Here is a 13,345-nt window from a genome sequence, read left to right on the forward strand (position 1 = left end):
ACACACAAACCCCTTCAATGCCTTCCATCATCTGCTCAATGATGCGATGGAATATCTCCGATGCCGAAATGATGCCAAATGGCATGCGATTGTAGCAGTGTCTGCCAAAAGGCGTGTTGAAGGTGCAGAGCCTTCTGCTGGACTCTTCCAGCTGGATTTGCCAAAATCCCTGTGATGCATCCAATTTGGTGAAGAAGCGCACGTGTGCCATCTTACTCGTGAGTTCCTCCCACTTGGCGATGGTGGGATATTCTTATTGAGATCCTTGGGATCAATGCAGATGCGCAGGTACCCCGAAGGCTTCTTTACGCACACCATTGAGCTGGCCAGTCCGTCGGTTCGGTGACCTTGGATATAATGCCTTTTTGCTGAAGATCCTTGAACGGTGCCTTCAGGCGCTCTCTCAGTGGAGCAGGGACCTTGTGCTGCGTGGACAACCGGTCTGAAGATCCACATGAGATGTCGTGGTGCAAAGCCTTTGAATGAGGTTCAGCTGCTTGCAGGCGTGCGCACCTCGTAGGGGTGCCCTGTCCGCTTAACAATTTCAAAGCGTAACTCTGCTTGTGTGTGTCGGTTGGATACGTACAGATGGCAGGATCCCAGTGCCGTGATGGTTGTAATCCAGGAGCTTGCAGGCAGCTGGAAGGACCGTGGGGGGCTGCTTAATGCGTCTGAAGTCTGCCTGTGAGTGGAGGTTAGCAGAGGCACCTGTGTCCAGCTTGAACTGGATGGGGCAGTGGTTGACCTTCATCACTGCTCACCATTCGTCCTCGGAAGCCACAGCTAGGATTGACTGGACTTGTGATGAGTCTGGTGTGGCATATTCACACGTTGTAATAATGCCCACACGGTAGGCGTTGTCCAGGCATTCATCATCTGGGTCCGTTGCGCTGCCGGGTTCAGAATCCTGTAGGCGTTGTTGCACACTCCAGATGCGCCGTCGTCGGAATTGGGAGCGCTGGCTCCTGACTGGTGGTGCAGATTTGCACAGGGCTGCATAGTGGCCTGGCTTCCCGCAGTTTAAACAGCGTCTGCCTCTTGCAGGGCAGTGTTCCTTTAAAATGGGCGGTGCCACAGTTCGAACACGTCATGACGTCGGCGTCCTGACGCTCCGTGCGTCGTTGCACATGCGCAGTTGCACATGTGCAGTGCGGTTCTCAGACGTCTGCACCTGCGCAGTGCGGGCTTTGGTCGCTTTGTTATCCCGTTCGCATCGCGCATGCGTCGGGCCCTGGGAAGAGCGCGCAAAATGGCCGCTTTCGTCAATGTTGAGGCGCTGCATCCGGGAGATGGCCTGTACACTCTCCGCCTCATGGGAGGAGGCTAGTTTGTCAATTTCTGCTGTTTTGTACTGGGAATCGCAATTTTCAGTGTGCTCATGCATTGTGCATGTTTCAATCGCGACTGGCAGGGTCATATGCTTGATCTTCAGTAACTGTTCTCTCAGAGGATCAGAGTGAACTCCAAAAACGATTTGGTCGCTGATCATGGAGTCAGTGATATCACCGAAGTTGCAGGATTGCGCTAGCAGTCTAAGGTTAGTTAAATATGAGTTGAAGGATTCGTCTTTACCTTGCAATCGCTGCTTGAATATGTAGCGTTCGAAGATTTTGTTGGTGTCCATTTCACAGTGGCTGTCAAACTTGTCCAGGATGGTCTGAAACTTTGTCTTGTCCTGGGCTTCGGCGAAGTGAAAGGAGTTGAATATTTCCAAAGCATGATCACCCACTGTGGTGAAGAAAAGATCTATCTTCCGTGCATCAGACGTGCCATTGAGGTCTGATGCTTTGACGTAAAGCTGAAATTTCTGCTTGAATGTCCGCCAGTTGGCACTGAGATTGCCGGAGGTCCTGAGCAGGTGAGGGGCCGGAATCTTTTACATTGTGCCGGTATACATTCGCTCGTTGTCACGATCTTGCTGAGCTGAACTAACTAGATTGAACAGACTCCTGGTATCATGTTGTGTTATGTAATTTGGAATAACAAAAGCTGCCACTTGATGCAGTTGAGAGTAAATGATGCTCCAGACTTTGAAGTGAGTTCAATGTGTTTTATTGAACTATTCGCACAGTTCTCAATGAGTTTGACTCTCTGCTAATCTAAATGTAGTAACTCAGTCTATCTGAATCAGCCTTGCTCTAAGCCACGTACTGGGGTGTGATGCTGAGGGTATGCCCTGTCTCACTCTGTAGATGTTGGTCTGTAGAAAGAGGCTGGGTGTGAGTGCCTCATCCCTTTTATAGTGCGATACCACCCCCGAGTGTCCTGACTGCTCATTGGTCGTGTCCTATTCTATGTGTTGATTAGCTGCATGTTTGCATATCATGACAGGTCCCTGGTACTGTGAGGCAGCAATGATAACCACTGTGCTGCCCATCCCTGGAATCATTCTTGCAAACCTCTTCTCCCTCTCCAATGTGTTTACATCCTCCCCATAGTGTGGTACCCAGAACTGTACCCAATACTCCAGCTGAGGTCTAACTGTTGTCTTGCATAAATTCAGCATAATCTCCTTGCTCTTGTTCTCTCACAGAAGAATAGAACCACTACAGTGCAGAAGGAGGCCATTTGGCCCATCAAGTCTGCACTCCGGTGAGAGGGAACCCAACCTAGTCCCTGCAACCCCACTCAAACCTTTAGACACTAAAGAGAAATTTAGCATGGCCAAACCACCATAACCGGCACATCTTTGGACTGTGGGAGGAAACCAGAGCACTTGGAGGAGACCCACGCAGCCACAGGGAGAAAGTGCAAGCACTACATGGAAAGTGACCCCAAGGTTGGAATCTAATCCACGTCCCTGGTGCTGTGAGGCAGCAGTGCTGACCTCCCCTTTGCCCAACGGTGCCACAATGCCACCAACAACCTTCCTATCAGTTTTCCCCTGCTGATTTAAGTTCACCCCTCACTCACGCCTCTTTATTATCAACTATCTTTGGGAAGTCTTCTACTGGTAAAACAAATGCTAAACATCTGTTCAACTCCTTTGCCATTTCTTGGTTCTGGAGGACCAATATTAGCTTTAGTTATGCTCTTCCTCTCAGGTGAATGTTAAAGACTGCAAACATTGTTCAAAGATGGACAGTACCTTTTATTAAAAAAAAAACAAAAAAACAAGCCATTTATTGTGCCATTTTCTGTAACCTTTGCATAAAATGCACGTTTACTTCCATGTTTCTTACATTGCAACAGAGAGAGAGAGAGCTGACTGATGGTGATTTAACTTGAGGATCACCACACCTCAGGCGAGGGGCAAGGTTGAGAAGGGGGGTCTTCGTGAATAACAGCCGGTACGGAAATTTAACCCACGCTTTGGCCTTGCTCTGCATCACAAACCAGTTCTCCAGCCAACTGGGCTAAACCTGCCCTCTGTGTACTATATATTTAGAGCTGACTCCATGTTTATTCTAAATGTATCATTGGTGCAACAAAGGACAATTTGCAATTAAAAGTGTGTGTTGGTAACTATTGTGTTTTATTTTGTAGGATGATATAAGTGCAATGGAAATGGAAGAAGACAAACGAGATCTAATTTCTCGAGAAATTAGCAAATTCCGAGATACTCACAAGGTAGTACCAAAATTCACTATTTTTACAAATATAAGCACAGGAACTACAGGCGCTTTCACCTTTTAGAAAGCTGATAGTTCATTAAAATATTTGCTGTCATTTAGTTCTTAATAAAATTGAAGCAATCGGAATTTTACCTTTACAACCTTAAATATGTAGATCGATGTTACGTTAGGCCCATTTTAAGTTAGAATTACAAGGTAGCAAAAGTAGATTATTGTGCACTGAATATTTGCATGTATATCTGATTTTCTCAGGAGTACTTACAAATGAAGTGTAAGGGGAAGCATTTTTCATGTCTTATTTAGTCAGAACTAGTTTGAGCATCAATTGATTAAACTCATGGTTAATTTTGTCTTTTAATCCATTGAGCTTAGTATTGCTTGTAGCACATTTAGCAACCTAGAATAGGAATGGAATCTAGTAATGCAAATTTGAGAAGAAAGAACAAAGAATAGAGCCCTGCCCTAGAGCTGTTTGCTAGCAGAAAAGTAAGTGGTGTTATGTAGCACTTTTGAACTGTAGGCAAATATTTGAGTATTGAAGAAGCAGCTAAGGCAAGGGGAATCCAAAACAGGTACCATATAACATGCATGGAATAATGTACATGCCCTTAAAGCTAATCTATTCATTGACCCCCACCATTATGATAGAGATCATATGGTGACTAAAGCAAGATGAACTCTGAACTTGTGAAAATGCATGGATAGGATGTAAGTATGAGCTTCAGTTTCTTTTTTATAAAATTCATGGATACCCCCTTAGAAATATGCAAAGGTGCAACTGGTCATTCTTTAAAGTCTAGTTTGTTGTCATGATCCTGAGCAATCTCTTTATTTCAGTACTTGTGATTTAATGCAATCATTTTGAATATTGGGGATTCTTTAATACTTGCACAGTCAACCTTTGCATGTTTTGATTCTTTTATATTGTAATGTATTTGCTACAGTCTTTCAGACTGTTGCTGTCAGATGTTCAGTTTAACAGGGGGTGTCCATTTAGAGCACTGATGAGTCTGAAGAATATGAGGTAAGATCCAATAAGCTTATCTTTTCCCTCTCTATTTTGCTATTATTTTCATTTGCTGTAGCATAAAATCTTGTGTTTTAAATGTTTTCATTTAAACGCAATCATTTTGAAACCATAGCGACATAATTTGAAAACCGCACTAATGTTGAAGCAGCTTTGATCTTGTGTAATGTAAAACAAAAAATATCAAATAGTAAAGTTAATTGGAATTTTAAAAAATAGTTCAAATGAAAATTGAATGATTGTCCCATACAATGAAAATTCAAGGAATTAAACAAAATATTCAAAGGTGTAAAGAGATCTAGAACTTGAAGCCTGCCTTTTTACATTTCTTTACCCTTAAATTTAACCTAATAAAATGTACTCCGCTAAGAGGGATCTCAGACATCTTGTAAGTATGTAGAAGAATATACTTTTACTTCACACCAAAATAGTAGCATTTAGGAAATTGGAGGTAAGTCCGTATGCATCCTTATATTTTGTCTCGCGTTAATCGACTACCCATCAAATCTAGAAATGACCCATTTTTGTTATTTTGTGTTGCTTATATCAAAATGTTCCAGCATGTTTGTGCTTTGTGTACAGCTGCACTGTTTAACTTAATGCATTCTTGGTTTTAATAATTTAGAATGATCAGAGTTACATCTTCATATTTAGCTAAAGCATAAACCAGATTGTGCTTCTGCACTTAATTAATTTTGGTATTTTTAAAACATACTTTTGCATCTCTTTCAACATTAATTCTGGCGGTTACATCAGTGTATCCGACAGTGGATGGTGATGATTTCGTTTTGAAGTGTTTTATGTTGCCTTATTCTGCTTGGATAAATTGATGCGTTGTAAAGGTTTTCTTTTCACTATTGTTTGCTGTTTTGAGTCATTGGTGACCGATTGACAACAAAAACCTTGAGGTAAGAACCTGTGTTTATGATTGTTTAATACTTTGGAATTGTTATATATTGTAATTTTTTTAATTTTCCATGTTTAATTGTGAAATAGGGATGATGTGTTGTATGTAACATATAATTTATAAAAGTTATTTTAATGTGTTGGCATCTGCTGATGCTGACAGATTGGTCATTCTATTACTTGTGAACAATTTACTTGCTCTTCCCAGACACTTAGCTTTTAGGCAGTGTTAATCCAGTCATGACGGTCCAAGTCCTAGCAGACCACTGTAAGTCACATCACTTCCAAGGATGGATTATAGTCTATTGATGCTTTCATTTTCTTGTAGGAATTCTGGACAGTAAAGTTTTCATTAAAATTTGTATATTTTATCAGTAAATGATCATCTAAACTGTCAGTATCTTCCTGTAATTGGCAGGTTCTATGTCAACTTGCGCTTTTTCTGGGCAATAAATATGATCCTGTGATTAATACATTCTCCTTATAAAGCATTATAATGTTTCCGATGTTGCCTCTAATGGCTAAGGATTGTTTTGTTAAATTTTAGAAACTAGAAGAAGAAAAGGGAAGGAGGGAAAAAGAAAGGCAAGAAGTTGAAAAGGAAAGAAGAGACCGAGAAAAAGAACGTGAACGGGAAAGGGAAAGGCGTGAGAGAGAGAAGGAACGCGAAAAAGAAAAGGAGCGGGAACGCGAGCGTGAACGTGAAAGGGAGAGGGAGCGTGAGCGAGAACGAGAGCGGGAACGAGATAGAGATCGTGACCGTGATCGTGAAAGAACAAAGGACAAAGAAAGGGAACGAGACCGAGAAAGGGACCGAGAACGGGATAAAGAGAGAGAAAGAAGCCGGGACCGGGAAAGAAGCAAGGATCGTAGTAGATCCAGGTTTGCACTCATAATGTTTGGGAAGTATTTTACTATCTTTTTACAGGTTATATTTTGCAATTTCATTCTCATAATTATCTTCCTTCCCCTTTTTCTTGTGTAAGTTGTTGGCCTATTTCTCCTGTTTAATTTGCTAATGTGAAAGTAAAATTGGAGAAAATTAATCTCTGCCAAAGCAAAGTTGAAATTTGCTATAATACCGCAGCTGATGTCCTGCAGACAAGCTCCATCATTTAAGGAAGCAATGAGCACAAACCTGAGTGGTGCTGGAAAGAAAGGAATAGGTTTTCTGAATAGTATTGGCTTTTCCCATCTGGTATTTATAATTTACTTCTGCATTGAGGGTGTCAGATTAATTTGACCGTAAGAACTATCACAAAGAGCTCAATTCCCTTATTGTGTGCTTAATGGAGTACATGTTAAAATCAGTTGCTTGTCCGGACAAATTGTGTCCCAGGTTGCTGTTGGAGACAAGGGAGGAGATCGCAAGGGCCCTGATACAAATTTTTAATTCTTTGGCCACGGGAGAGGTGCCAGAGAACTGGAGAACTGTGAATGTGGTCCCACTATTTAGGAAAGGCTGTAGAGATAAACCAGGGAACTACAGGATAGTGAGATTCATGTCAGTGGTGGGGAAGCTAATGAAAAAGATTCTGAAAGTGAGGATCTATTTCCATTTAGGGAGGCACGGTTTGATCAGGGACAGTCAGAGGGAGGTCATGTCGAACAAATTTGATTGAATTTTTTGAGCACATGACTTAAGTGTGTAGATAAGGGTAGTGCAGTTGATGTAGTTTACATGGATTTCAGCAAAACATTTAACAAAGTCTCACATGGGAGACTTATTAAGAAGGCAAATGCACATGGGATATAGGGTAACTTGATGAGGTGGATTCATAATTGGCTTAGTGGCCGGAGACAGAAGATGGTGATAAGATGGCTGCTTTAGTGTCTCGAAGCCAGTGACCAGTGGCGTACCACAGGGATCTGTGCTGGGCCCCTTATTGTTTGTCATTTATATAAATGACTTGGATGACTATGTGAGGGGTAGAATTGGTACGTTTGTGGATGACACTAAAGATAGGCCAGGCGGTTAACAGCGAGGCTGGTTCCAGGAAGATATGGACGGGATGGTCAAATGGGCAGAAACGTGGCAGATGGAATTTAATCCTGACCAGTGTGAGGTAGGAGCAATTTGACAAGGAAATATTCAATGATTGGAACCACACTGGGTAGTCCTGAGTAACAAAAAGACCTGGGCGTTTGTGGAAATTGATTTCTGAAGGCGGAAGGGCAGGTTAATAGGGGTGGTGAAAAAGGTATATGGTACACTTGCCTTTATCAATTGAGGTATAGATTACAAAAGCAAGGAAGTCATGTTGGAGTTAAATGGAACATTGGTGAGGCCACAGCTGGAACACTGGTCGCCACATTATAGGAAGGATGTGATTGCACTGGAACGGGTGCAGATGTGTTTCACCAGGATGGAACATTTTAGTTATGAAGAGAGGTTGGATAGGCTTGGGTTGTTCTCGCTGGAGCAGAGAAGACGGAGGGGCGACCTGATCGAGGTATACAAGATTGAGGGGCATGGACAGAGTGGATAGGGGACAGCTGTTCCCCTTAGTTGAAGGGTTGGTTATGAGGGATACAAGGTCAAGGTGAGGAGCGGGAGGTTCCGGGGGGATTTGATGAAAAACAGAGGGTGGTGATGGTCTGGAACACACTGCCTGAGAGGGTAATAGAGGCAGGTTGCCTCACATTCTTTAAAAAGTACCTGAATGAGGCACGCCTTTGCATTCGAGGCTATGGGCTAATTGCTGGCAAATGGGATTAGAATTGACAGATCAGATGCCTTTCATGTGGCGGTGCAGACTCGATGGCCCAAAGGGCCTTTTCTGCACTGTATTTTCTGTGATTCAGTGTTTCATTGAAATTTTCAGAGAGAAAAGCCGAGAAAAGGAGAAGAAAAGGGACCGGGAAGAAGATGAGGAAGAAATGTATGAACGTCGGAAACTTGAAAGGAAACTCCGTGAGAAGGAGAATGCTTACCAAGAGGTATAAATTGTGAGATAAAGGGAAGTTCCAATCAACACTGCCACAGTAATGGTTTTGGAGTTGAGGCGGATGTCTTGGGTTAGAGTTGAGGCATATTTACTTTGGTTGTTCTGTATTTGACCTTGGGAGTGGTTGGTTGGCTTTAAATGGTCCCATAATTGGCAGCAGCATCTGCTCCCAAAACGGAACAACAGCTCACATTAAAAGTCAAAAGTCAAATTTTTTTAGGAAAAACCTTTGCAGTCATGTTTTATTTCACACCGTGGGCGTGGTGGGGGGGGGTTTCGACGTTGGTAGCGGGCAGGGATTGAGCAGTTCGGGGACCTTTTTGTGGGGGACAGCTTTTCGAGTTTAGAGGAATTGGAAGGAGTATGAGCTGCCCAGTGGGAATGGGTTTCGGTACTTACAGGTGTGGAATTATTATTTTTGAAAATATTTTATTCACTTCCTTTTGAAAATTTTCTCCCAAATTTACACCCACCAACAATAAACAATAATCAGTAATGAATGCAATGTCAATTCCCGTATCAGTAACAACAATCCCATTGTCCAATCAAATCCCAAAACATTAACACGCATGTTAACATAAACAAATACCGAAAAAGGAATCAGGAATCACCCCACAATCACCCCCGTCGTAATGTTCGATGTAATCCAATTTTAGAAAGTGCGTAATGAATAACGCCCAAGAATTGTAGAACCCCTCCATCCTACCCCTCAGTTCAAATTTGACCTTGTCAAGAGTCAAGAATCCCAGCAGGTCCCCCCGCCATGCCAGGGCACAGGGTGGAGAGGTTGATCTCCATCCCAACAGGATCCGCCTTCGGGCGATCAACGAAGTGAAGACTACAATATCCGCCTCCGCACCCATTTCCAACCCCGGCTGGTCCGACACCCCCGAATATGGCCTCCCAAGAGCCCGGGTCCAGTTTCACGTGCGCCACTTTAGAGATTACCCTAAAAACCTCCTTCCAGTAATCCTCCAGCTTTGGTCAGGACCAAAACATATGAACGTGGTTTGCAGACTCCTCCTCTCTCTCTCTCTCTCTCTCTCTCTCTCTCTCCCCCCCCCCCCCCCCCGGCAACATTCACACACATCTTCTACCCCCTCAAAGAGCCGGCTCATCCTTGCCCTTGTAAGGTGTGCCCTATACAACACCTTTAGCTGTATCAGCCCCAACCTCTTTGCCTTGATCCCTTCCAGTGGTGCCTCCTCCTCTTCCAGACTAGCTCCGTAAGCCGCCGACACTATCCCCTTCTCCAGTCCCCATGTCGTCAGCACCTCCTCCATCAATGTGGAGGCCGGCTCCACAGGGAAGCTCTGTATCTCCTTTCTGGCAAAATCTCATCTAAATATTTCCCCCTTCTCCAGCCCATATTTTGCCCCCAACTCCTTCAATCCTGCAAACAGACGCCCAAGAAACAAATCCTTTAGTGTCCTAATTCCTTTCTCCTCCCATCTCCGAAAATTTCCATCCCACTTCCCTGGCTCCAATCTATGATTCCCCTGAATCAGCATTTCCCTTGACCCTGCCCCCAACCTGAAGTGCTGGCGAAACTGCCTCCAAGTTCTCAAAGAAGCTATTATAGCCGGACCCGCTGAGTATTTCCCCGGGGCTGTTGGGAGCGATGCTGTTGCTAGCCCCTTTAATTCTGACCCCCTATTCAAACTCTCCTTAATTCTGACCCACTGGGAGTCAACCCCTCTGACCCAGCTCCGCACCTTCTCCACATTCGCTGCCCAGTAATAATACATCAGGTTCGGAAGACCCAAACCCAGACCCAAGCCCGCCTACCCCTCTGTCGCAGCACCTTTCTAACTCTGGCCACCTTTCCTCCCCATATGAACGAGGTAATCATCCCTTCAATCTCTAAAAAATGCAGTTGGAAGGAAAATCAGCAGGCATTGGAAAATAAACAAATCGCGGCACCACGTTCATTTTAACCGCCACCTTGCCCAGATCAGTTTTCACCCTCCCGACCAAACTAGAAATGTTGTACCTAAGGAGGCCCCCCCCCAAAAAAAATCCGAGCAACCTGCACTCCCAGGTATCTAAAGTGAGTCCCTGCCCTACGGTATGGCAGCCCCCCCATCACCGCCCCCACACCCGGCCGAGACGCCACAAAATATTCACTCTTGTCTAGATGTAAATTGTACCCCGAGAAAGACCCAAACTCCCGAAGCAGCTTCAGTATTCCCCCTGTTGACACCCGGTTCCGACACGTAAAATAACAAGTCATCGGCATATAAGGACACCCTACGATCTTATCCCCCCCCGGCACTATCCCTTTCCATCCCCCCGAACTTCTTAACGCAATGGCCAATGGCTCAATCACGAGTGCAGGGACATTCCTGTCTAGTCCCACGGAGGACAGAAAAGTATTCCGAGCTGATGTTATTTGTGCGGACACTCTCCCTCGGCTCCTTATACAGTAGCTTTACCCACTTACTAGCGCCACGAGCCTCTCCTCCAGCACCCCTGTCACAATCACATATCTACCCCCATGATCTGCAACTACCTTCTCCATCTGGAACCCTTTTGTTGACCATTACCGCCGTTCCTCGAGCCCTTCCGTCAAATCCAGAGTGAAACACCTGGCTAACCCAGCCCCTTTTTAAGTCTCAGCTGGTCCTTCACCCTCAAGTGAGTCTCCTGCAGCATTGCTACATTAGCCTTCAAACTTTTAAGATGTGCAAGCACCCTTGACCTCGTGACTGGACCTCCTAACCCCCTCCCGTTCCATGTGACTATCCTAACTGGGAGGGGGGGGGGGGTCTCCCTCTCTTTCCCCCCACGCCCCTTTTTATCCACCATCATCATACCAATGGGCCCTGCCCCATGAGCCTGACCCGCCCTTATCCATTATTAACATCAAACCCACCCCTGGCTACAGGATAAGGCGGAATCGAAAGCACGAGTGGGTGAGGGTAAGGTGTCCAAGATTTACAAGGTGTTAATGGACTGCGAAGGAGCCCTGACAGGAGAAGTTAAACGGAAGTGGGAAGAGGAGTTGAGGGGGATGGGGGGGGAAATGGAGGCTTTGAGAAGGGTAAACGCATCTTCCTCGTGTGCTTGGCTTCGCCTTATTCAATTCAATGTAGTGCATAGAGCCCATATGACAGTGGCTAGGCTGAACAGGTTCTTTGAGGGGGAGGAGGACTGTGTGCGGTGCGGTTGCGAGTCATGTTCACTTGTTTTGGGCATGTCTGAAGTTGGAGGGGTTCATGGATGTTATGTCGGAAGTACTGAAGTTGAAGGTGACCCCGGGTCCAAAAGTGGTGATTTTTGGAGGGTCTGATGACCTTTGAGTCCAGGGGGCAAGAGAGGCCGACGTCTTGCCTTTGTCTCCCTGGTAGCCCGGAGACGGATTTTGTTGGAGTGGAGGGACTCGGGTTTTTGGGTGAGCGGCCTGGCGGAGTTCCTTAGGCTGGAAAAAATTAAGTTTGCCTTTAAAGGGTCAGTTAAAGGGTTTGCCCGGAGATGGAACCACTCAGCGACTTCTTCAAGTACGGTTAAGATGCCAACGGGCGGGTGGGGGAAATAAAGGGGTTAAAATGGGGAAGGCGGGATGGGTGTAGGGGAACGGCAGGGGTGGTGGGGTGTTACTTATTTGTTAATGAGATTTCCTATTTATTCTTGTTCTGGTTTTGTTTGTGTTTAATGTGTATATACAAAGGCCTGAATAAAAATCTTTTAAAATAAAAGATTTAAAATGCTTAATGATTCAGATGTCTTCGCTGTTAAAAGTGGCACACCCCGTGCACAAACATGCTGCAGATATCTGTGTGATTAGTTTCTGTCTTGCATGCCATTGAGTTTTGAACTGCTGCTTTTAATGTTTGGTCTTTTGATTCAGCGTCTGAAAAATTGGGAAATAAGGGAACGGAAGAAGGCAAGAGACTATGAAAAGGAAGCTGAAAGAGAGGAAGAGAGAAGAAGAGAAATGGTGAGTGTGGTGATTGGTAATGTGAACTGCATTATGCTAAAGCTCCCAAATTCTCTCAACAGTGCCAAAGAATGACAACCTGCCCAGCACATTTATTCAATTTAAAATTGGCGTTACTTTGCCAAGCTTTGGCTTTGTGACGTAAGATGACCTCTCTTCTCTTCCTATATATGATTCCAGTCCTTCCTTTGCCTTTGTGCAAGAGTGTACCAACGTTGGTTCAGAAAAGTTGTGCAGTTGATACTGGAACTGGTGCCAGGTCAGGCACATAAAGTAGTAGCGGCTCAGTAGAAAGGAAGGGGAATGAAAGATAATGTGAGCAGGAAGTAGGACATAGATGACCTTTGGAGAGTGGAATAAATAAGGGTCAAAAAGCATGCAAGGTGTGGAAGATTGGAGGTTTTTTTCCTTTATTCTGGACGTGGATGTGGGCGGCGCAGTCAAGGCCAGCATTTGTTGCTCGTCCCTAATCGCCCTTGAACTCTGGCATTTTTTAAAAACTCAACCATATTGCCAGAATAAATTAAAATGTTAAGATAGCAGTTAATGATGTGCTTTAAAAGGTTATGGGGAGCTGTTTGGAAGGTGTGGGGGGGAATGTCTGAAGTTGAAAGCGTAGGAGATGTGTTGCTAACTGGAGTGCATGGAGAGTAAGGACGAGTGAACATAGAACATAGAACAATACAGCGCAGTACAGGCCCTTCGGCCCACGATGTTGCACCGAAACAAAAGCCATCTAACCTACACTATGCCATTATCATCCATATGTTTATCCAAGAAACTTTTAAATGCCCTCAATGTTGGCGAGTTCACTACTGTAGCAGGTAGGGCATTCCACGGCCTCACTACTCTTTGCGTAAAGAACCTACCTCTGACCTCTGTCCTATATCTATTACCCCTCAGTTTAAAGTTATGTCCCCTCGTGCCAGCCATTTCCATCCGCAGGAGA

General features: G+C 44.7%; 1 protein-coding gene across 7 annotated transcripts in view; it reads left to right on the forward strand.

Moving 5' to 3' along the window:
* LOC140398947 (RNA-binding protein 25-like) overlaps positions 1-13,345 on the forward strand; it is a 227,116-nt gene that overhangs the window by 125,044 nt on the left and 88,727 nt on the right. For all 7 annotated transcript variants that reach the window (XM_072487996.1, XM_072487972.1, XM_072487945.1 and 4 more), the window contains 4 exons: positions 3,487-3,570; positions 6,056-6,390; positions 8,334-8,448; positions 12,307-12,396. In XM_072487996.1, the coding sequence (XP_072344097.1) occupies positions 3,487-3,570; positions 6,056-6,390; positions 8,334-8,448; positions 12,307-12,396 (624 nt within the window). The remainder of the gene's footprint in view (positions 1-3,486; positions 3,571-6,055; positions 6,391-8,333; positions 8,449-12,306; positions 12,397-13,345) is intronic.

The sequence above is a fragment of the Scyliorhinus torazame genome, chromosome 2, assembly GCF_047496885.1.
Source record: "Scyliorhinus torazame isolate Kashiwa2021f chromosome 2, sScyTor2.1, whole genome shotgun sequence".
Classification (NCBI taxonomy): domain Eukaryota; kingdom Metazoa; phylum Chordata; class Chondrichthyes; order Carcharhiniformes; family Scyliorhinidae; genus Scyliorhinus; species Scyliorhinus torazame.